We start from the raw sequence: 23,878 nt of genomic DNA, 5'->3' as shown, positions 1-23,878 counted from the left end.
TAAGTACACGAAATCTCAATTTGGCTAAGTATTCAAGAAATAAATAAATTATTTTATTAAATGTAATATTTTTATTAAATTTTTACGAAATTAGTAACTATAATCTTTTTATATTTTGAGAGTAACTATATAATACTAATAGTTAATTATTAAATTGTTATTTAAAATAAAACTAAAATCAATATTATTATTGTTATTATTATATACAGTACTGTAATTATGTAAATATAATAATAATATTAAAATGGTAGGTCTCGCTGCCCTGAGAAATCCCTGTAATTTTTTAGGTACAAATAAAATAGTATTATTCTTTGAATAATTATAATAAAAAAGGGCAGACGACTGCGAATTTTTTTTTGTTTCTTTCTTGTTCGATCACTTCATTTGTTCAGATCAAAACTCATAAATCCACCTCCGTTTCTCTCTTTCCCTCCATCGCTAACAAATCACTACCGATCATCCCATTTCTATGATGTCCAGTTTGCTGCACCGCTAATCGGCTCATATCGATAGTCAATCTACAATCATCGGAGGGCATTAATTGAGACTGTTAGTCAGCGAGCGAAATCATTCTTTTGCTCGCTCGTCATCGCCATCAATCAAATCCTTTCAGCGACGGAAAACCACAACATTTTCTCATTAATTACCTGTATAGTTTATCTGGATACTTGTTTGGGTTTGTATGGCGCTTTCACGTCTCCGACATCCGGTGATCTCGCGGGCTCCGTCGATCATCAGAGCTCGACTCCTTTCTTCTTATGGCTCCTCCGGGTCATTCCATCGGTATGTAAAAGTAGATGTATAAGCACGCATGCATGTGTATTGATGACATGTGTCGGCTTTTACATCGTGATTATCTGCTCTATAGGATAGTATCGCGAATGGATTGCAATAGTGCGGTTTGGCTAGCTGAATAGCTCAGCGAACAGATCACTTCTTTGCTCTTTGTCCAAGGCTGGACTAAAGTTAGGAAACCAGGCATCCTTATTTATTTTTATTCTCTTTGTCCTGGCAGCTAAGCCCGTAGGTTCTACGACAACCATACTTAGCTTGAACTCTGATGGCTGCAATGTTCAGCTATTGCCAATCCTGAATACTCCTTTGGTTGAATGTTCGTACTCTATTATTCTGGATGAATTTGTGGAAGGCATATTGTTTTGCATGATCCTTGTATCTTCATTGGCATCCTTTGCTTTTTGGTGAATTACATTTGTGATTTGTAATTTATCGGATTTGAAAGCTGGGTTTTGTTGGGTTGGTGGGACTATCCGAAAATTCAGTTCTTTTGTCATATAAAGTGGAAAGTTTTAGTAATTTTAGATGTTTGAATATCGATGCTATCTCTTTTGAGTAAGTGTTATTTGGTGGCTGAAATGGGATGTATAATTATTTAAGGTTTGGCATATCATGGCATATATATTTCTCCTTAAGCCTAACATATTAGGGTGGGAAGATATGGGGTGTGTCATTGACCATTTAATTGATATGTAATTACTATCTACATGGGTGGTACTCCCTCAATACCTTTTTGAATAAAAACATTTTCATCTTTTATTTAAAAAGAAAAAAATTTCTTCTTAAAGCCTTTTTATGGAGAAATTAATACATTGCACTACAACGGTCGAAAACTCTTTGAAAAGGTAATATGGGTTATGCCAATAAATCTGGATTGGCAAATTCCAATTGTGGTTCAATAAAAATTTCAAGGTCCCTTACGAAAGCTTTCTTGGGATAGAATAGTGTCAGTTTTTCCTTTCCTTTTCCACTTTGTATTTTTTATTTTTTATTTTTATTGAGTCCTTCATGTGTCTCTAGCAAATGGATTTATAAATTGCACTTGCTAGTTTATCATTAGTTTGAAAATACTAGCCATCGATTTAGTCTTATTTCAGTCTAGAGGATAGCCTGTAGAATTGTTAAAAGTTGCTAAGAAGGATACATCTAGAAACGTAATGAGATATGTCTTTCATCATTTTTGTGATTTTGAAATAGGCCCTAATGAAGATAATCATTTAACAAATTTCTCTTTTGAGTAGCCCATGCATATATAAAATGTAAGAGTTGGTTGTAATTGGCTATGTTGACCTCTTATCAGTACCAGTAATAATGAAAATCATAATCTTGGTGCATATTTTATTTTATTTAAGATACATTTTTAGTAATTTTCTTGTATTTGATAAACAATATAGGTAGGAGATTGTTATAATAGTGCTTTTATTGCAAAAAAAGGGAGTTTGTTATTATACTTCTATTAGTATTCGAATTCAATGGTGTGCTTGTTTTGGGCACATTCCTAGAGATTATTGTTTAAATGTAAATATGAGATGGTTCGTGATAACCCAAATAATGATTACTCATCATCTTGCATATATTGTGGGTTTGCTGGGAGATATCTTGTAATTTGTATTTTCTCTTTCCATTATATGAAGAAAAGATAACAGAGAAAAATTTTCACAGTTTATTTCGTTAAGTACACACAGCGAAACCAATTTACATTCTCTGCAGTCTTCTTCCTCATTTTTTTACTTTAATTTAAATGTTTGCTGAGTGGTATTTTCTTTACCGAGTTCAATATTGGTTTCAAGTCTATATATTAGGATTTCTATAATGAGATGTTAGTCCATGAAAAGTATGTAATCTCGTTTATAATGAAGACAACATTGCAGAAGATTTTGTTTTGTGCCATGCAATCAAATCTTGGGAGTGGAACCCTGGATCCAATCTCTAGGTTTAACCCATGTTTCTAAAGTAGGTGTACTATTCCTAGTTTGTTCTGCATCACAAGCACATACGGTAGCTACAGGATTTAATTGACTACATGACATTCTTTTAATCAGAAAAGCAAGATACTGTATTTAGGAAGAAATTGAATACAGTTTATGAGATTATTGACACATGACATTCTTTCAATCAGAAAAGCAAGATACTATATTTAGTTGACTACATGACATTCTTTTAATTAGAAAAGCAAGATACCATGTTTAGGAAGAAAGTGAATAGAGTTTAGGAGATTACACCTTGGTTGAATTGTAAATTTTTGTACATGGGTGGGCACCCTCTTGGTGCCAATATTAATACATATTACACACTTTTTATTAAGAAAAAAGAAAGTTTAGGAGGTTGACTGCTATGACCTTGGAGATGATACTTTTAATGCACGTCACTTAAGCTTCAAAATCCCAAAATGTTTACCTGATAATATGAGACTGTAATTAAAGTTTGTGTAGGTTATTTATTGGTTAGTTGTTTTACAAGAGAGGGTTGTTTGGTCAAGATCAATGTTATAAGTAATTTTTTTAAACACGCTACTTGTAGTTCTTGCCAGTATTCACTTTTAATATGCTCAAAATCTGGATAGTTGAAACCGCATACAATTAGGTATTCTTAAAGGAGGTGTGCAGGTTCTATAACATTTTAATTTATTATTGGATCAGAAAAATAATTAATTTCCAAGTTTCCATGGCACCAACAACCTACTTGTGGTTAGATTTTTTTGTTGATTGTTGCCAACTGTGGCCCTTTCTCAGCAAGTCAAATTGACTCCATGATTTTATGTTCCAAAACAGTGAGAGTCATGTGATAACACATAACCTTTTGTATGCATGATATATATTATCACCTTGATATATGCTTCTTATGGCAATATTTGCATGAAGTTTCATGCCTTTTCATGTGTCCTTATCACGGACTTACACTTGCAGCACTTCGAGCGGGCAAAACTCTTTTTGGGACATCAATGACTCTCTTTTAAGGTTTGTATATATTAACGATCTCATTTTTCACCAGCATTTTTCACCAGCATATCTTGCTACTCTTTTTTTATTTATTTATTAATGATACATATATCTAGCTTTAGTATAAGAATATTTTGTGTGATTGTTGTATCTTGGTGAATTGGGCATAGTTTGTTTCATTAAATAATGAGTTAAAACTTTTTCCACGTGATCAGAGTCAAAAATAAATTTAGACAAGTTCTGGAAGAATAGCTGAAATGTCTATTAAGTCAACCTTTTGTTTATATTTGAGGTAATTTGCTGTGAGCTTACAGTCAATTAGCTAACATGTTAATGCAGAATACTTGGTCCATGTGGTGCCTTTTAGTGGGTTTATGATGGTTTACTCGTGGGCTTAAAAAATACAAAGGCTATGGAGTAGTGAGGATTTCTAGTTTGTTATTTTTTGTTATTTTCCTTATTTTCCTCTATGGAATTTGTTCATAGCCATGGAGGGTACCAAATGTATTCTCTTGTACTACAAAATGCTCTGTGAATGGAAGCAAAGGGCTCGATTTTTTTTCCCTCGAATTTGATTTCCTCAAACTCCAGGGATCAGATGATTCTCTCTGACAAGCTTACCATTTTTAGCAACCAAAATAGGTAATAAAGGAAGAAAATCCTTCAAACACTCTGTAGGAATTTTCACAGAGAATTTCCTGTGAACGGACCGGTAACTATTCCAAAGTTGGGACACTATCAACTTGGTATAGAAGTCAATTGCTATGCGAGATTTTTGTGCCTTTCAGTTGCAATTTAAGAAGTATCAAGAAGCGCGAGCATGAAACAAAATGGAGAGTTGAACAAGATTAGGCATATAATGAGGCCAAATAGCAAGACGCCGCGACTTACTTAGAGGAATTCTCTCAAAGCCTAGTTTGGGACTCGTTTGGATAATTGTGATTGGGGTGAGGGGCAACGGAGGAAGGCCTGGTCACATATTTGGGAGTTGAGAGGCGTTGGTTGGGGTGCAAGGTATTCCAACATACTGCAAGCTTGATTTCCCTTGTGATGGCATAAAGGATACTTTAGGATGGTTTAATTGCTGTGAGCATTTCATACATCATCAATGAAAAGCCGAGGAGGAGAAAGTTGGGTTAGAACCTCTCCATCTTCAATGAGGTGGACAACTCTAGTTCCTTAAGTTAGAAAGGAATCACCTGGAGTTAGCTTGGAAGAATTTAAGCAGTACGGTGACCATCGATGCAAACTGTACTGTTGGCTTCCAGTTCAGAGTAACAAGGTTGGTGAAGTCTCTAACTTTTCCAAACAGTAGCTTTAGAAGAGTACCAATTCTTTGAGCAACTTGTTGCTCGGGCCATTTGTCTCGATCATGAGCAGGACATACAGATTTTTTGTGAGCAGTTCGTGCTTTGAGCAACATGTAATTAGGGCGTGCATCTGGTTTGATGCATAGTGATTTCATATACTTTGATTCTCAATCACCAGACACTTGAATTTATAAAAAGTCACTGTAGTTTGTTGTTCTGGCTTGATTTGTTCATTTTCACTTGAATCAACATTGCTTAGAACATTCACTCTTTTTCTACCCCCTTATTTCATGACTGGTTCTTTTTTCTAAATGCTTAAATTTGTCTTCCAGGCCTACTTCCTTTCCTAGGTGCCCTGGAGCACATGATGGGTCCTTAAAGCTCAAGGTCAGCTTTCAAATAATGCATGCCCAAATCCAAAAAAGTTTTTGGTTTTTCCTTATTTTCTGCCATTTTACAGTTGCAAATGGGCATTCGGCAGTTTTCATCTGCAGGTATCTGTCATCTTCATGTGTTCACTTTTTTTTCCCTCCATTTCTCTATGTTTTTGTCAGTTTGTTGAACTTGTAACTTGTTTAGTTTTTTATCAAGTTTTCTTCTGAGATGCTCATACTGTCTTGTCTATGGCACTGATGTTGCACCTACTTATTTTGTTATATATTTCTATCTGAAGATTGTTTATGCAAAAGTAAGTTACTTTTATACTCACACCTTCTGATGGGTGGGAAATACAGGTTCAGAGGTTTAAAAAAAAAAAACTTTAGTATGTGGGATTACTCATAAAATCTATCAGTGAGTTATTAAAAAATAAATAAATAAATAAAATGTATCAGTGAGGATCTAATGAAATGAAAATTTGCCTTTGATTCAGAAATCAAACTGATATAAGAGGATTTCATAACATCCTAAGCTCAAGCTTTCCAGCATTTCCTATTGTACTTAGATTTCTAGCTATTCACTGGGACTATAAATTGGACAGTCAAAGCAATTGATATGGACGGACTCATGCTGTAAGTTGTCGCTAATTGCAACTAAATTGAGCCTAGCGATAGAGAACAATCACAGTCGAAAATCTCTTTCAACTGATGGAAAATATTGCGAAATAAAACTGTTACATAGTGTGACATTCAAACATTGTAAAGCCTGCTTTTATAAACATTTTGAATACCACAAAGTATTAACTCTAAGATTTGGAATTATGAGGGGGCTTATGTAGTTTGTTGTCCCAGTCCGATGGTAGAGAAATTGGATTCATACTAGACAATTCTAGAAGTGCAATGTGCTATCTTCAGATCATTTTGTTGTCATCTTCTTATGAATAGGTTTAATAAAAAAATTACCTAAATTACTTGGCAGGTCTCATAGCAAGAAATCAGACGGGTTTAGGTTCACTACTACCAATTACTTTGTAGGTTTCCTAGCAAGAAATTCAATGGGTTTAGGTTCACTACTACCATGAAGCATTTCAATACCTTTGTTCAAGATTGTAAACTTTGAGAGTATTCACTCTCTAATGCTCAATTTATATGGCCTGTGAATACGGGTAGGATTATGTCTTCTCGCTTGGATTAACTTTTGGTGACAACTAGCTGGGAAGATAGTTTTTCTAATTATTCAGGGGTCTAGATTCTCTCTGTTTAGATCATGCCCCTGTAATTTTTGGATTCCGCTCGCCTGAGGTGGGATGCTGCTTCTTTTTGGCTTGAGAATATGTGGCTGCAGTTTGGTGATTTTGTTAGAAATGTGTAGAAGTGGTGAGTTGAAGCTGGTGTGGATGGTTGGTCTTGGAGGGTTTTATGTTTTTGACGAAACTCCAATATCTAAAAGAGCTACTTAAGATGGGAAATAAGGAGGTTTTTAGTGATTTAGAGCCAAGAAGAGAGATATCTTTTAAAAACTTCCATTTCTTGATAAGCTACTCTTGATGATGCCATTTCTAACAAGTAGTTGGGCATATTGTCTTTGTAGAAGAATGACTGAGGAGGTTATCATTGGAGAGGAGCTTAGTTGGCAAAGAGAAATCTAGAGTGATGTGGATGAAGGAAATTAATGCTAATATAGGTCTTTTTCATAGGCATGCAAATGGGTGAAGGAAAAATTGCATTAAGGAATTGGAGCTTGCGAACGATAAGATTATGAAAGATTAAATTTTTATAGAGAGAGATCAAAGAGTTTTATAGGAATCTCTAAAAGGAGGATAGTAATTGGCCTTTTTTCAAGGGTATTGTTTGGAGCCCTAAAAGCAGAACAGGTGGATAAATGTTTATTGATGAAGAGGTCAAAAGAGTTGTCTGGCCCTAAATGTTTTTCCATTGCCTCTTTTTAAATTGTTGGAATTGCGTGAAGAGTGATTGGATGAAATCTTGGTGTTAGCATGACCTTTATCACTCTAGCATCGGATAAAGATAGCTCTGAAAGAGTTTTAAAGTTTCTCCCCATTAGCCTTGTAATTAGTATTTATAAGGTCATTACCAAGGTTTTGCAAGCATATACTGCACCACAAACTAGTTACATCTACAACCCAGAAACAAACATATGACTAAACAGTGGTTTATATGTAAATCCATATATGTATGTAATCGCTGTGATCATGGAAAGGGTGCCCTTAGTTTTATTTCGGCCTACCTAGTTAATGGCAAAGCCTTTGATAGACTGCTTCCAATAATCAGCTTGCGGGACTGATCCTCTGGTTCTACTATCTCCATTCTCTTCACCTCCAACACTTCTCTCTTGATATATGTATTTCATATTTCTTTTCTTTGCCAGCTCCGCCTTCACTCTCCCTAAGGCCACCCTCCGTGGTGACATCATCAATGCTGGTGCGCCCAATAATGGTCTATCACCTTGGTCGACCTGCTAAGTGCACCTCAACTTGCTGTATGTTTTGGCAAGAGGGTGTTTCTATCTTCACTAACCAGAGCACCTTTATGAGTGGGAGGTAATTTTTGATGCTTCCTTGATTGTTAATGAAGTTGTGGATATTAAGAGGTCTGAAGGTAAAGGGCTCGTTCTGAAATTGGATTTTGAAATGGCTTACAATAGGCTCATTGGGACAAAGTCATGATGAGGGAGAATTTTTGTGATAGATTGTGAAGATGGGTTAGAAAGTTTTTCTGCTCAATTTTATATGTGGTCATTTTCATTAGTGAGAGTAAGACCTAGGTTATGGGGGAAGTGGGGTGAGACAAAGGGATCCTCTTTTCTTGTTTCTTTGCACAGCTCTGGTTGATGTTCTCTGTCCCATGTTGAATTTTGGCTGTGATAGGGGTTTTGTGAGCGGCTTGTCTTTCAAGGAGGAGAATATTGAGACCTCTCTCTTGCAATTTACATATGATACATTTTTTGTTTCTATCGGATAATGATCAGTTTGGATTTTTTAGTTTATTTTAGGGCTCCACATGAGCCTTTTTATGAGTGGGCTTATGGGGATTAATGCTGTAGATAGGCCTATTAGTAAGCTTGCTGAATTGAGTAATGTACTATGTTGTCTTGGTCTCTCACCAATTCAGGTGTTCCCTAAGTAGATAACTCTTGAATTGAGTCTTTTTGGGATCCTAGGATGAGTAGAGTTTTAGAAGGCTCAATTGTTTGAAAGGTGGGTTGTTCTATCTAGGAGGTGAGGTTACTCGTATACTAGCTTGTTTATTTGTTATTCCTCTATACTAACTTTTCCTTTTTTTTCCTGAAAGAACTAACCTTTCTTTGTTTAAGCTCCTCAAAGAGGTGATTGGAAATATAGAGGGGATCATGAGGATATTTTTGTGGTTTAGGGATCATTTTGACTGAAAAATGTCCATGGTACAATGGCTGCATTAACCAATTTATATACAGAAAATACCCTCCTAATAAAGAGGGAAACTTGACAAATATTTACAAATAAATAAGTAACAATAATTAAATGGCTTTGGTATTCTTAAAAATAGATGGTTCCAGATCTTTGGTTTTTTTGTTACAGGGTCATCCTCTTTGTTCTATGAAGGATTTTGCAGAACTTGTTGATACACTAATAGATTTGTAAATTTTTTACATAAGTGGCAACCCCTTGGTGCCTACGTTAACACTAATTATACTTCATATTTTTTTAAAAAAATTAAGCAATATTAGTGCCACCTAATATCCTAAGCAGGAAACATTAAACAAAAAACAAAAGATACAATCAGAAAAGTTAAAGCCAAAAATAATTTTACAATTTCTTTGCTTAATGTCCTTGAGCATATTAATCTCTCTCTAGAACCTGATGATAGAATTTGGACTTGGGACTCTTCAAGTGTGTGTACTTAAGCCCTTCTCAACCCATCGTACCCACAACTCCAGCTGTCCTATGAGGTTTTTACTAGCGTATTTTGGAATGCTAAAGTTTCCTCAAAGGTTAAGATATTTGTGTCTGGACTACTGTTCTGGACAGATCTTCAGAGACCTACCTGTGTAGTATCTCTATATGTCTGTTGTGTGCTTAAGGGAGGCTGAATCCTGTCCCCATCTTCCTTTGTCACCGTCTTCTTTTGCATTGCCGGAGCGCTTGGATGCCTTTGTATAGGTGTTTTACTACTTGTGGCTTCATATGGGTTGCTCCCTTCTCTTGAGGGTTTTCTTTCCATGTTCCTTAAGGGACTTGGTTTGGAGAAGGGGGGTGTTTGAAGAAGGAAGCTACGGTGCTTTTCCATGGTTCTCTCTTTGGTGGTTGTGAGTGTCATGGCTGGAATTTAATGCTAGATTTTAATCGTGCTTGTTATTCACCTCCATCTTTCTTTGGGAACAAATTGATCTTTTTTGCTTCTTGGGCCAAGACTCATGGTTTTTTCAGGGAAATTTCTTTGGCAACGTCATCGAGATTGGCAAGTAGTGTTGCATTGATTCTTATGTATCTTTTTCAATGATCTTTTAGGATCTTATCCTCCGTAGTTGTATTTTTTATCCTCTTTCTAATAAAACTTATGAAAAAAAAAATTTAAATTACTTCCAGGCTATTAGGTACATGCTAATTCTACTTGTTCCCTGTTAATTTATTGTCCGAGGGAGACTTTTTTCCTTGCATGACTAGTTATATACATGACTGTCAATGCTAGTATTTTAACTGTCAGTTGTCTGTTGCTGCAGAACCTCCTCCACATACAGTTCTTGGGATGCCGGCTTTGTCCCCTACAATGGTAAGATATCTTGGTGCTAGAGTTTGAAATGTATGCCTCAAATTATTTTTCTGGATTTTGTTCTTATCTGCAAGAAGTGAAGGTTTTCTGCTTCTTGTCCTTGTGCAGAATCAAGGTAACATAGCAAAATGGAGGAAAAAGGAAGGAGATAAGGTCAGTTACGTCCTAATTTATAGACTTTTAGGTATCATTATCCGAAAACTAGATTCTTTTTCATGACAGGTTGGAGACAAGTGGTGATGTCAATGTTCTCTTTTCTCAACTATTGACCTGTTGTCACAGATAGAAGTGGGCGACGTGCTATGTGAAATAGAGACTGATAAAGCTACACTAGAGTTCGAAAGCCTTGAGGAGGGGTAATCATATACATTTTTATTCTTTTTTTTTAATCTTCCATTTTTACTTGGAATGAAGAACGCATGGATTTTAGCTAACCAAGGATATACACTTACTTTTATGTTGGCTTTATGGATGGATGCTTTTGCTGTAGATTTTTTGGGAGGTGGGTTTAGGGGCTTTGAAACTCAAGATCTGTTTCTTTAATGACAAGACATAAGGCCTTTTTATGCTGCAGATTTATGGCTAAGATTCTGGTGCCTGATGGGTCGAAGGATGTGCCTGTTGGACAACCAATTGCCATAGTGGTAAAATGTTGCTTTTCCTAAAAGTTTACTGCTCTCTTATCTTTACGGAAAAGAATATGATTTGATCAGAGTCAAACATTTTGTTAGATAGGAAAATGTGGCTGAACTTTTTCATCATTGAAGAAATTTATTTTCTTCATTTTAAGGAGTTATCCCCTCTTCATTTTTCTAGATGCCGTACATCTTTTCATCCTTTCAAATTCAACCAGTTTTGTATATCTGGTACCTTTCATGCAATAATTTTATGTTTTTTTTTTTGAAAATAGCAATAATTTTATGTTTTATGCTGCTACTTGTAATTTTTGTATCTGAAGTTTATTTTGACACTCATTTTGATTGAATCTCAAGGTTGAGGATGCAGATGATATTCAAAATATCCCTGCTTCTGTTGGGGCTAAATCACAGGTTAAAGAAGAAAAATCGACTCATCAGGGCACCAAACCTAAAGGTAGCACACAAGAAACTAATAACCCTAAAATCAGTGCATCAGATCTTCCTTCTCATGTTATTCTTGGAATGCCAGCACTCTCCCCAACAATGGTAAGAAAGCTTGGTTTAAGACGAAAGCTAACTTGCTTCACTAAATGCTAGGTTCTTTCTTCAATACAAGATTAATGTTTTTTGTATGGTGTTCTGGTGCAGAATCAAGGTAATCTTGCCAAATGGAGGAAAAAGGAAGGTGACAAGGTTAGCGTTTCTACTCTAAGCGAAGTAACAACTACAGTTTATTCAGTCAAAATGAAGATGTTAGTGACATATACATGCCCTCCTTTGTGCAATTCTTTAATCAACAGATAGAAGTGGGTGATGTGATATGTGAGATAGAAACAGATAAAGCTACTCTAGAATTTGAAAGTCTTGAAGAGGGGTATTGTTCTCGCCACTTTGAAGTTTATTTCAGTCAATGTAACTAGAAACTTTATCTTTCAATAAAAGCACTTACAGTAATAGTTTAACTTGTTGGTTGCCACTTGCAAGTGACAATGTATACTCTAGATCTTTCTTACTATCTTGTATTATACTCCTCCATGTGTGCCTTGGTTTCTGCTATTCCTGTTGGTTCTTGTATTACATCTAATAGCTGTAAGTAGAAAACAAAAATCACAATGTGCCATGCCAGTCTTTATAGCCTTCAAAATGCTGCATGTTGAGTATGCTATTTTGTCTTAACCACTGTAAGAAAAAAGAAAATGTTAGGCATGAGTTAAAAATGTTGCAGCTTAAGTGCTTTCCCTTTGAAAGTAGCCTTTTGCAGGGTTAATTAATTTGACTTATGTATTTAGTTGCATGTGAAAACTTTCTAAATCATGGCTTTTTGAAGGAGAAAATCAGGTAAATGTTTTGTCCTCCCTTTTCTAGCACAGCTCTCAGAACATTGAGATGAACTTTCTATTGTGAACTTTCATGAGTAGCATGTTATTAAACTACTAGGACCAAGTGTAAATTGCCATGATGCATGCATATTGTTGATCTTGGAGAATTGCAGTTAGTCATATTAATAAATGGACGCAAGGTTCAACTCTTAGCATATCCAAACTATTTAAGCTTGTGGTCTCAATCTTACTTTACATTTTGAGCTGTCAGGTATTTTGGATTTGTCAATCCTTTAAAGAGCTTTTCGAAACTGTCTTAACAGTGGATGGTTTAATCTGGATAGTCCGAAGTATAGATTGGTTTCTAGAAAAGTTCTCAGTTTTAGATGTTACATTGAACTATTTTCTTTCTCTTGGTTTGTAAGACATAAAAATGAAGTCCGGTTCTTCCTTTTCAAAAGAAACAGAGAAGAGACTAATTCTGAAATAGGGTTTTGGAGTTGCACCATTGCTTGAACTCTTCCTGTGAAATTCTTGGTAGTAATACACCTCTGCATAGATCCTCCCACAATAATTATTATTTTTTAACATGCTCTATGCTGTTGTGAGAAGTTCCTTACACTTCATGAAGTTTTATGTGAAAAGATTATCCAAAATTTATACCTAATGGAGGCACCATATTCTTAAGGATTTTTTTTTTGTCTCAAACAATTTGTTTAGGGACAGAAATGAAGATTCTAATTTGTAGTCACACTTTTAGGGTACATTTTTCTAAATAAAAAGTGTAAGAATATATTAGTAGGTACCAAGGGAGTGCCACCCATATACAATGTATTTACAGAATAGTAATAGTATTCACACTCTTAAGGTACATGTGATATGTTTTCTTATATTCTTCAATATATGGGGATTGATGTAGGTATTTGGCCAAGATCCTAGCACCTGAAGGTTCAAAAGATGTAGCTGTTGGAGAACCTATTGCAATTACAGTAAGTCATAATTATGCTTGATTTAGTTCATTTAGCTTTGTTTTTTTCAGATAAAAGGTTCAGTTCATGTGATTATAATATGATTTGTAATCGAAGCAGTATATGGTGCCATAGTTGGTAAACACAAGTTTGATATTGTAGTTTCTTTGAGGCATATGGATACGTTTACACTTGCTGTTTTGCAAGGTTGAAGATCTGGAAGATATTGAAACTGTTAAATCTTCTCTCGGTTCTGAGTTCAAAGGAGGTTCTGAGGTGAAAGGGGTAAAATCTTCTTATCATGAACCCAAAGAAGTTCAAGAGCAGAAATCCAGTTTTACGAAGATCAGTCCCTCTGCTAAGTTGCTTATTTCAGAATATGGACTTGATACAAAGTCATTGAAGGCTACAGGGCCCCGTGGGACTCTACTGAAAGTGGATGTTTTGGCGGCAATTAAGTCTGGGAAAGGACCTGTAAAAGCTTCATCTGCTAAGGAGAAGAAAGATCCATCACCTCAAACCCATAAACAAGCTTCTTCCACAGCATCCCCTGAGTCGAAGTCTGGCATAAAGCAAGTTGATTCCTATGAAGATTTTCCCAACAGTCAAATTCGCAAGGTAAAGTGCACATTTCTTTTCTGAAAAGACAAATTACAGAGAATTGACTTTAGGAAATGAGCAACAGTTTGTGGTTTTACATCCCTTTCTAGTTGTTTCTGCTATGGTCCAAAAAATATCATATAGTTCAAAAAAGGAAAAAAATAAAAGAAGAGAGAAACCAAGACTTTTTTTTGCTTTAAGAAACTTGTTTATGTCTGTTTCAATGCTCGCAAAGTGCAGTTAACTGCTGTTCAAGACTACGATTTGTCACGTAAACTAAATTTCTGTAGGTAGCAATCATGCTTTGGTCTGAGTAAAAAAATGATTAGAAAAGTACTCCTCATTTATAACATGCTAGGATAGATGTGTGGTAGGACAAGAAAGATTCAATATAGTTAGTACTGTAAATTATAGTTTTTGATGAAAAAAGTATTACTAGAAAGGAAAATGAGAAACTTTTTGTTGTCTAAACCACTATTTTGAAAAAACAAAAAACATTTGTTGTCTAAAACACTTATACAATGCAAACAGATTAAAGTAAAAGCAATAGAGAAAGAAAGAACTTTGAATTTTAATGTGGTTCATTGATGTGCCTACTCCATGGAGCCACCTACGAAAATGTTCTTTGTATTGAGCGAACCTTCTACCCTTCACCAAGACCTAATTGTTTTTTTTTTTTTTGAAATAAAAAGAATGTCTATTATGTATATGGCACCAAGGGGGTGCCACCCATGTACAAAATATTTACAATTCAGTTAAAACTTTCATCGAGACCTAATTGTGAATACTGAGTCTTTGATTTGAGCCACAACTCAACAAGTTCCACGGCGGAGGCTAAACCCTTGTGAATGGATGTGTGCTGTGTGTGAAAGAGATGGAATTCCCTTGTCATCTTTTTCATGCTCGTGCCATGAGACTAGAAGATTATGGGATTTTCTTTGTCTCTTAAACCTTTCTTAGAGAAAAAAGGGAATTATACTAAAAGGACACCAAGGAGTTGCCACCCCCTATACAAAATATTTGAACAGCATAACAGAAAATATCAATAAAGATTCCATGATTCTCTCTTGAAAGGACAAAATGTCCTCTAAACTAAAAAATTAAGGTCTGAAACCAATGATCTCTAGTACCAACAAAAGAAGGGACTTTATCTCCAAAATCTCTACCATTTCCTTTTTTCCTAATAACCCACATTGTGAACTATGGGATTAGCGAGATTCAGTTCTTCCTATCCTTATCAACAGAAATGCCATTCCACGCTCAAATTTCATCCGCCACTGAGTTGCAGGTGCCCCAAGAAAGGTTGAGAAACTTCTGGCCTTAGAACACCAACGGAGAAGATGATATGGGATTTATTCTCTGATAGGTAAAGTGGCACCATTTACTATGATTCTCTTTTGTTTTTGTAAGTTGTCAAAAGTGATGGATGCCATACAAGGCATCTTTCTTCTATATATGCTTCTAAAGAAAAATGAAGACAACTGCAACTTATTAAATAGATTAAAGCAGAAGGATTGGATAGAGATCCACTCATCAAGATGAACTCAACCGGGTTATTAGGTGCTTCAAGGAAGCTTTGGTAACAATGCAACTTATAGAATAAGGTGACAAAGTCATTGATCTCCTAGTCATTCAGGTTGTAGGAAAGCAAGATATTCCAGGAGGGATTCTAGCAGTTATGCCGCATGCTAATTGATGCATCTTTATCTCTGGCAAGTTCAAAGAGTCTTGGGAACTGAACTTTCAAGGGAGCACTCCCACACTATCCTGAAGTGCACATGATCTATCACTTGATTCAAGCCTTATCCATTTCCATAGACTGGTTACATAAGTTTGATAGGTCATTGCAATTTGCCAACCTTTTCCTGCCAAGCCATATTTAGCTGTGGTAACCTCCTTTCACTACCCAATCTGCATAGACATAGACTTCCAAAGCCACTTAGCCAAGATAGATCTGTTCATAACCAAAGGAGATTTTATACAAGCCCTCCCACATCTTTTTGGACATTTATAAAGCAATGTTAATTGTAGACGAAAGCCATTCAGTAAATTGTAATTAGCACAGTACTGATATTTGCACATGTTTAAATGTTAGATATTTGAAATATTATTTTACTGTTTCTCCTTGATGTGGTTGGCAATCTACACTGGAATATCATTTTCCATCTTCAATTGAAGCTATATTCTTTTTCAGGTTATTGCTAAAAGATTGTTGGAATCAAAACAGACTACACCACATTTGTATCTGTCCTCAGGTTTATTACATATCATTTTTCGCCTTTGTTTTTTAAGTTTCTTCTTGGATCTGAAACTCTTAAATGTGTGTATCAGATGTTGTATTGGATCCTCTTCTTTCATTTAGGAAGGAGCTTAAAGGTAAGGAATACAAACCTCTTGATAGTTACTTTTTTTTCTTTTGAATTTCTAACTTGGTGAACTACTCCTCATCTTGTGGGCTTGGTGTTTACAGAGAACCATGATATTAAAGTTTCTGTTAATGATATCGTGATCAAAGCAGTGGCAGCTGCCCTGAAATCTGTACCAGAAGCTAATGGTAAGATAAGCTTTTCATACAGGGATCTTTATTGATTGCTGAAGATATACATGGTTTAGAGCATAACTTGCATGAACATAAATTTGTGCTATATGCTTTAGAGTTTAGTTTGGGGAATCTAAAACAATATGAAGAATGTCGTTCTTGTATTGATAGGAGCTCAAAAGGGCTTTTTTAAAAAAAAAAAATTAGATGATCATGAAAGTTGCACTCAGGAAGAAAACACGTTTGGATATTTTGTTTATGTTCAGTTATTCAACAAACGAATTTATACTGGTCATATGATAACACAGGTTCTCAACTCACAGGTTGAGATATGGGTTATAAATAAAACATTCATCCAAAGTCTTTAAACATGTTCTAGTTCCCCTATTCAATCTTCATCCAACACACCACCTTTCGCCATTACCTATATCACACATATTGCCAAGGGTTTCTGGAAGGCTCTTGCTCCCTCAAAGGTGAAGGTCTTTGTTTGAACTGCCCTTCACTATAAGCTAAATACAAATGATATGCTCCAAATCCGCTGTCCTTATCGGGCTATCTGTCCTGATATCTATACTATGTGCTTTAACAGGAGAGAAACACATAATCATTTGTTTCTTCATTGTGAGGTGGCTTGGAAATTGTGGATAGATGTCTTCAAGCTGTTTGGTCTTGTCTGGGTGCTGCCTCCTACTGTGAATGTTTATTTATGGGCATGGGCTGAAGAAGGATGCCATACCTTTGTGGCAAGGCACTCTCTTTGATGTTCTTTGGTGTACTTGGATTGTCTGCAATTCCAGAATCTTTAACAACATAATGACTTGCTACTCCAATCTCTAGGATAGAGTGGCTTTTTTGGCTTCCTTGTGGACTAAGGGACATGGTTACTTTCAGGATCTCAGCATCTCTGATCTTCATCCCAATTGCGATATTATAAGTCATGATAGCTAGTCTATTTTGATTGGCTGCCTTTTTGGTTTCTTTTGTTGGATGTCTTTCTTTCTTTGAATTTTTTCTTTGTTTTCTTGAGGATGTCTAATAATCATTTTAAACATTCCCTCTCCATCTCAATAAATTCTTCTTTTATTCCGGAAAAAAAAAATGAAGGCCTAGGTTCATGCACTTGCCCATTTGGCCAAGATAGCAGGTCCTTTAAAAGGCCAACCTATTGTTTTTGATAGCCTGGATCAAGTTGGTTTTTTAATCTTCTTTCTTTCTTATGAAAAGTATTAAGAATATATTGCTATAAGCACCAGAAGTGCAGAAAAAAGAGAAGCAATGTCGTTAGCAGCAATGTCGTTTCTCATCTCTCTTTCTTTTTTAAAAAAAGTTCCTGCTACCTATAAAGGCCTGTGCAGCTGCTTTGAGGTAGGGGCACCTACCTCATTGCAAGGGTGTGAGGCTTAGTCAGTGCTGATTGCCTGAATGAAGCCACTGGAACTGGTGCAAGAAAAAGCAGCGCTGGTGTTACCAGTCCCCTTCTCCATGGATATCATTAGAAGCAAAGCAGCGGACTGTCAGGGTCCTTTGTCAGAAACTCCAAAGTGAGTTCAGGGCTGAGTAATTGGTGTGTGAGAAAAAGATTTGTAGGTGAGATTGGAATTGGAAACAGATAGAACATGGAAAAGAGAAGAAGAGAGAAGGAAGAATTAGATAGAGAACCATTTGAGAGAGAATTTGAGTGACTGCTGACTAAGTATTGTTTTCTTAGGTTGATTTTTCATATGCAGGATTGTGATTATATTCCTTTTCTATCTCTATCTCCGGAATTACATCTGGTAATAACAGAATGCCAAACTAACAGAGTAGCGATAACAGAAAATGGATGACCTAACCGTAGCTACCTCAATTTATTCTGGAAAATTCTAGTAATTTGAGGGTTACATACCATGCACCGGGACATTCAGCTCATGCATAAATTTACTCTTCTTATGCCTTAGGCACACCTCCGGAGGCTGGTGAATGCTCTCTTGCAGGTGCTCACTGTTGGAGTTGGGGCAGATTTGAGCTCTGCCATCACATGGACATTGTGGAGAAGTGGAAAGGAGCAATGTTGAGGGGGAAGCTAGCAAATCCAGTTTTTCGGATTCTAAGTGGGTCTGTGATAGTGTTAAAAAAAGGGTAAGCTGCTATGTGGCTCCTTTGAGTGTATGGAAGATTAGCCTTTTGGTTTCTTTAGGAGATTGGAGGAGAGGAATTTGGCAAAGAGCTCAAATTTAAACTCAAGTTTGGTTAGAAATGTTGAAAAAGAGAAGACAAGAGGCTAAAGAAGGGAGTTAAGCAGATCAAAGTGGTCAGTTAATTATGAGAAGGGGAAGAAGAATGCTAATGCAACAGACAAGTTGAGCATGGTAACTTCTCCAATTAGTAGGATGATTTCACTGAATGTGTTAGACATCTACAATTCCATGAAGAGGACATTATGAAGGGGCTTTTAAGAAGTGATGTGGTGATTTGATTTTCTTCTAGGAAATCCAATTGGAAAGAGAATTGGATAGAGTGATGAAAGGTTTGTAGGAGGCTAGAAATGTTAGTTGGTTTGATCATCTGGCTTAAGGGAATGCAGGCTGAGGGAGAATGTAGTCGCTATAGATTATCTAAGTAGATTGAAAATTATAATTATTTAAAATAGAAAACTACTATATTTTTTAGGAGTCTATTATTAAAATTTTAGTAATTTCAGAATTTTATTCTGATTAGTATTTAGTTTTCCTATTCGTATTAGTAGAATTTTATATTTTATTACAAATAGTATTTGTTTCTTTCTTATTAGTAGTAATATTTATAAGTTTATTAGTTTTAGTATTTTTAGTTTAATCTTATTTAGCATAGGTTATTTATGAAGCATATAAATATCTTTCTAATTTTACTTATTGAGACAAAATTCAAATATTCCATAAAATACTTTGGGAGTTCCTCAATTTTCTAGTTGTGATCCAAAACCTTTAAATGGAATCTTAGGACTTCTTAAATGTGATTTCTAAGAAATTCTAGATGTGATGTCAGAGTTTTTATTCCCAACTAACTATCTAATTTTCCTACATCACGGGTGGTATAATTATCAAATGGAGGAACAAGTGGCTTGAGTTGGTCAAGGGGCTAAAGGGTAAGACATTCTCTCTTGTGAATTTAGGTTTAAGGATTATGGTGTCAGAAGATGTTTCAAAGGGGTTTATGGCAAAGGTCAAGGTGATGATAGGAGTTTGTCATGGAATAATGTCAAACAGGCTTCTAACTTTTCAAACGGCTTGAGAAGAGGAATCTCGCCAAGTTTGAGCTTGCCAAATTGCTTAACATGGAAGATTAGATGGAATGACGATTGAGGATTGTGTGTTAGTGCCTGGAAGTCTCTGGATTCTTTTAAAAAAAAAATAAAAGAAGCTCTGGATTCTATTCTGAGCCTTCTAAATTTTTGTTGAGCTGTTAATGCTTTGGTCAAGGATGAGCTATGAACTTGGTGCCCTTAATTCCCACCTCCATCAGAGAGTTATGTTTGTCATTCTTCCTATTTTTTGGATTTTTTGAAAGAGAGGAATCAACGAGCTCTGAATCACAATTCTACTCTTTTGGATCCATCAAAGGTCACTGGCCTAAAACTCTAAAGCTCTTGTATAGGATCCTGCCTTTTTGGATTGTAGTTCATGTTGAGCTTTTGGACATTTTCTCTTTATAATTTTGTATTTGTGCTGCACCCTCTTGGTGCTCTTTATTCTTATTATCTTTTTTCTCTCAAAAAAAGGGGAGAGAAGTTATGCAGCTGGGTTGAAAATTTGGATTTTTCTTATTCTAGCTCTGATACCATAGACGGTTTATGGACAAATTATCTCCCATGTATTTTAAAAGTGCTATTTATAGCACATTCCAGTAGTGGTAAGACAATGTTCTGGCATTTTCTATAGAGAAACAAACTATAATATAAAAGTGCACATCAGTTAAATGTCATAGGATATTTATCCTACTGGGACATATAATTTTTTTGGAGACATACTGGTACTTACATTGATATGTACTTTTTGCTAAAAGTACCAAATGTCAATGAATGGCAGCTTACTGGAATGCTGATAAAGGGGAAGTTGTTCTATGTGATACCGTTGACATATCAATTGCTGTTGCTACTGAGAAGGTATGGTTCCGATACTTTGTTATTTTGAAGATCTTGATAACACCTTGATTCACTATATTTGACATGTTACAGGGCTTAATGACTCCAATTGTTAGGAATGCTGATCAAAAATCCATTTCAGCAATCTCCTTAGAGGTATTTTCAGAAGTTACTCTTTTCCTCAGTTTATGTTATTTTCGACAACTGTTTGTGAAACATTAGATATCTGATAAGCTGGTAGTTTTTCATTAATGGTGCTTTCAATCTCGGGAAATGAAACATCTCTTCTTTGGCATTTTTCAGGTCAAGGAGCTAGCAGAGAGGGCACGGGCGGGGAAACTTCTTCCTGTTGAATTTCAGGGAGGAACTTTCAGGTAATAATGATTTATATTTGTTAACTATTATTTCTCTGTTTAATGTGGTTGAGAGACCTAACTAAAAGTTGTTTGGTCATAATCTTTTTTGCAGCATTTCAAACCTGGGAATGTTTCCAGTAGACCACTTTTGTGCAATTATCAACCCGCCTCAGGTATTTACCTCCTAAGATGTGCACATTCGTGCACCTCATCCTTTAGCAAAATAGAAGAGTCATAGCAATTGAATGGAGAATGTCCATTTTTTTTATCAGGACTTACGCACTAGGGTATCAATTTATGGCAAGGATAGCAATGATGGTGAAATCAATAGATAAACTATACTCATCTTAAGGATAGTCTTAATTCAAATTATATAGACATGCACATACTTAGAGTGTTTGGAATTTTGCTGAAAGATATCAGGATAGGTATATCATACTGTGGTGCTGTAAAGTTTTCTTATTCCCTGCAGGCTGGCATCCTTGCTGTGGGTAGAGGAAACAAAGTTGTTGAACCAGTAATTGGAAATGATGGTAAGATGTTATTATTTTTGCAATTCCAGGCCTCCAATTACTAATGTTACATCTGTATAACACTTCCAGGAATCGAGAGACCCGCAGTTTTGACAAAAATGAACCTGACTTTATCTGCCGATCATCGTGTATTTGATGGAAAAGTTGGAGGTATGTATTCATAGTTGACCTCTTTCGGACCTCTTAATGCATTTGGTTCTTTCCAAATGTTATATTTCAGTCATTATTCATTCATGACACTCAATCAATCACTGTCACCTTGGCTTCTGGAGAGAGGAAAATATGAGATATTGTAGACAAGGCACAAAGACAATTCCAAATCCATGGCCAGTGTCCAAAGAGAAGAACTTACACAATATAGCTTCTTTCCTTCCAACAAGAGAAAACACATCAGGAAACTATATCAGCAGGGGGTGCCTTCACTCCACTCACATTCCAAAACCTCAATCTTTTACCTGAGGCCACCTTAAACCTTGAACGCCCACAGAATTGATTCCAGCCAGTCCATATTGATTCTTTCCCATAAGCCTATCCCATGAGGATGATTAGATGGCCTTACCCTCCAACCCACTATCAAGACTGAACTTCGCTTTTAAGACCTTTTGCCACGGTTACTTCTAGAGCTTATAAATCCCCAACGCCATTTACAAACAAGGGTCTTATTGAAACAAACGAAAGATCCAATGCCCAGTCCACCCTGGGTAATAGGATAGCTTAGAATCAGACCTGTAAAACAGTAAAAGTATCATCAGCAAGTAGTTAGTCAATTGATCTCTCTGGCAATAAGTTCATCGAGGGAGCACGAAAATGATGAAGAGAGGGAGGACAGAGATGATTCCCTTGTCTCAAGCCTCTTGAGTCTGAAAAAAATGCCAACAGGCCTCAATCGACAAAAAATTATAAAGGGAGATGAAGAAATGCAAGCAATAATCTATAGACACTACCTTCCTCAAAACTCAATCTCTTCAACATAAGGTATAAATAACCAAGACATTTGATAATGTACTTTTTCCCCATCCAACTTATGGATAAAGCTCCATAAGTTTGACAATTCTATTAGCAATCAACGTTACATGAGAATTTGCCTTCTTTTGACACACACTTACTTGAAATTCCCTGCTGCTGTGACCCAAAGTTCACCTCTAGGTAATTGACCTGCATCGTTTTTTATCAAAAAATAATAATATTAATAACAATCATGATTACAATCATCATAATATTAATTGTGTACTAATAGCAGCAGTGACCCATTTGATCGAATTCAATCCATTTTCTTTTACTATTTGCTTTACTGAATTACAATACTTTTATATATGTTTTGCTAATTGAATGGTAGAGCAATATGAATTAAACCAAATGGGCTGGCTGGTAATATTATTATCATTCTCCCACTTTTTTAGTGATTTGGTCATTTAGGTTGGTGCTTGAAGAACAATCTTCTATATGAAACACACCTAGTTCCACTAATAGACGAGAATTTTCCTTCCGATGGTAATGAAGTTCCTGAAGTGACAATTCTTGGGAAGACACATAGGACAGTTTAGCCTGAGCTGCTAACCCCATAAACAGTATTAAAATTCATGATTCTTTTACTTCCTAATAATTGGTAGCATCTAGGGAATTGATGAGGGTTACATTTTCAGGGATCATTTTAAGATCACTTGCAGAAACCAAGTTATCTGGTCTCTATTTGTCATTAGATTTATTAAGCATGGAGTTGGTTGTATTTTAATGAATCCAGTGGTAAGGAGGGTAAAGCCATAGTTGATTAGGTTGAGACTGCACCATATTTCCCACATTTCTCATGCTATTTAGTTTTTTATCCTCATTTATTCTTAGCTCATATTAGATTTATTTTTTTCAGGTGCATTTCTCACAGCACTGTGTTCAAACTTCAGCGATATTCGAAGACTTCTTCTGTGATTTGTGTCCAATTACTAGTTTCGATTCCAAGAGATAAGCCTCTCTAAGGATAGGTCACCATATCTAGCTAGAAATTTCAGTGCAATGCCAAATTCCATAACTGTTGCCATTGCTGAGCCAAGATTACCTAATTTATGCGGATTCATTGATAAACTTTTTGAACAGAGAGACAAGTTTTTAAGCGCAATTTGTGACCGATAGCTCTTAGGCCAGTTGGTATCATTTCCTTTGGAAATCATCCTGCTCAGTTTTGAGTATTGTCCCAAGCCGGATAGGCTGCAAAAGATGGGGAATGTACAAATCTACAAGGGATCTTGCATCTCAATAGGATCCCGCTTTCCAGGTTTTCATATTTTTTATTTGGAAAAATAAATCAAGGGCTATTTTTTAAAAATGAAAAGTTAGCATATGTGAATTAATAAGCTTCAACAGTAGAAGCAATAAATTTCTTTACATGAGCAATGTCTTGTTTATAATGAGATTGCAGAGAAGGATTTGACAATGTGATTGGTGTACCCCCTTCCATTTCTCCATGCCAATTATATAATACACTCACTCCTTGGTCTCTGTACTTGGCATCTCTTGCAGTTACTTTACTATTTCTCATAAAAGTTATTTCTTTTCGGGGAAAAGAAATTATTGGTCCAAAACTAAAGCAACATAATTCGGATATTATTGGTAGAAGTTTGTTTTGCTTCTCTATATTTTC

The 23,878-nt window shown here is 35.8% G+C and overlaps 1 protein-coding gene across 1 annotated transcript; it reads left to right on the top strand.

Annotated features, from left to right (window-relative positions):
• The first annotated feature begins 304 nt into the window (after positions 1 to 304).
• Positions 305 to 23,736, top strand: LTA3 (Dihydrolipoamide acetyltransferase, long form protein). The gene is made up of 23 exons (XM_022034940.2): positions 305 to 783; positions 3,702 to 3,752; positions 5,377 to 5,431; positions 5,505 to 5,538; positions 10,142 to 10,191; positions 10,300 to 10,344; positions 10,474 to 10,547; positions 10,766 to 10,835; positions 11,184 to 11,375; positions 11,478 to 11,522; positions 11,630 to 11,703; positions 13,068 to 13,137; positions 13,324 to 13,734; positions 15,911 to 15,971; positions 16,048 to 16,092; positions 16,187 to 16,270; positions 20,302 to 20,378; positions 20,451 to 20,513; positions 20,661 to 20,731; positions 20,826 to 20,886; positions 21,186 to 21,246; positions 21,316 to 21,396; positions 23,111 to 23,736. The coding sequence occupies exons 1-23, from the start codon at positions 683 to 685 to the stop codon at positions 23,167 to 23,169; spliced, it is 1,935 nt and encodes a 644-aa protein (XP_021890632.1). The 5' UTR covers positions 305 to 682; the 3' UTR covers positions 23,170 to 23,736.
• The last annotated feature ends 142 nt before the right edge of the window (positions 23,737 to 23,878 follow it).

This window comes from Carica papaya, chromosome 2 (assembly GCF_054855325.1).
Source record: "Carica papaya isolate Zhongbai chromosome 2, ASM5485532v1, whole genome shotgun sequence".
NCBI lineage: Eukaryota > Viridiplantae > Streptophyta > Magnoliopsida > Brassicales > Caricaceae > Carica > Carica papaya.
Note: the sequence above shows the minus strand (reverse complement) of the source record. Positions and strands in the feature narration are given on the sequence as shown.

Coding starts and splice junctions, on each gene's coding strand:
- LTA3 (XM_022034940.2), top strand. CDS start 683: ATGGCGCTTTCACGTCTCCGACATCCGGTGATCTCGCGGGCTCCGTCG. Junction 10,345..10,473: donor GGAAAAAGGAAGGAGATAAG/GTCAGTTACGTC, acceptor CTGTTGTCACAG/ATAGAAGTGGGCGACGTGCT. Junction 21,247..21,315: donor ACCAGTAATTGGAAATGATG/GTAAGATGTTAT, acceptor TAACACTTCCAG/GAATCGAGAGACCCGCAGTT.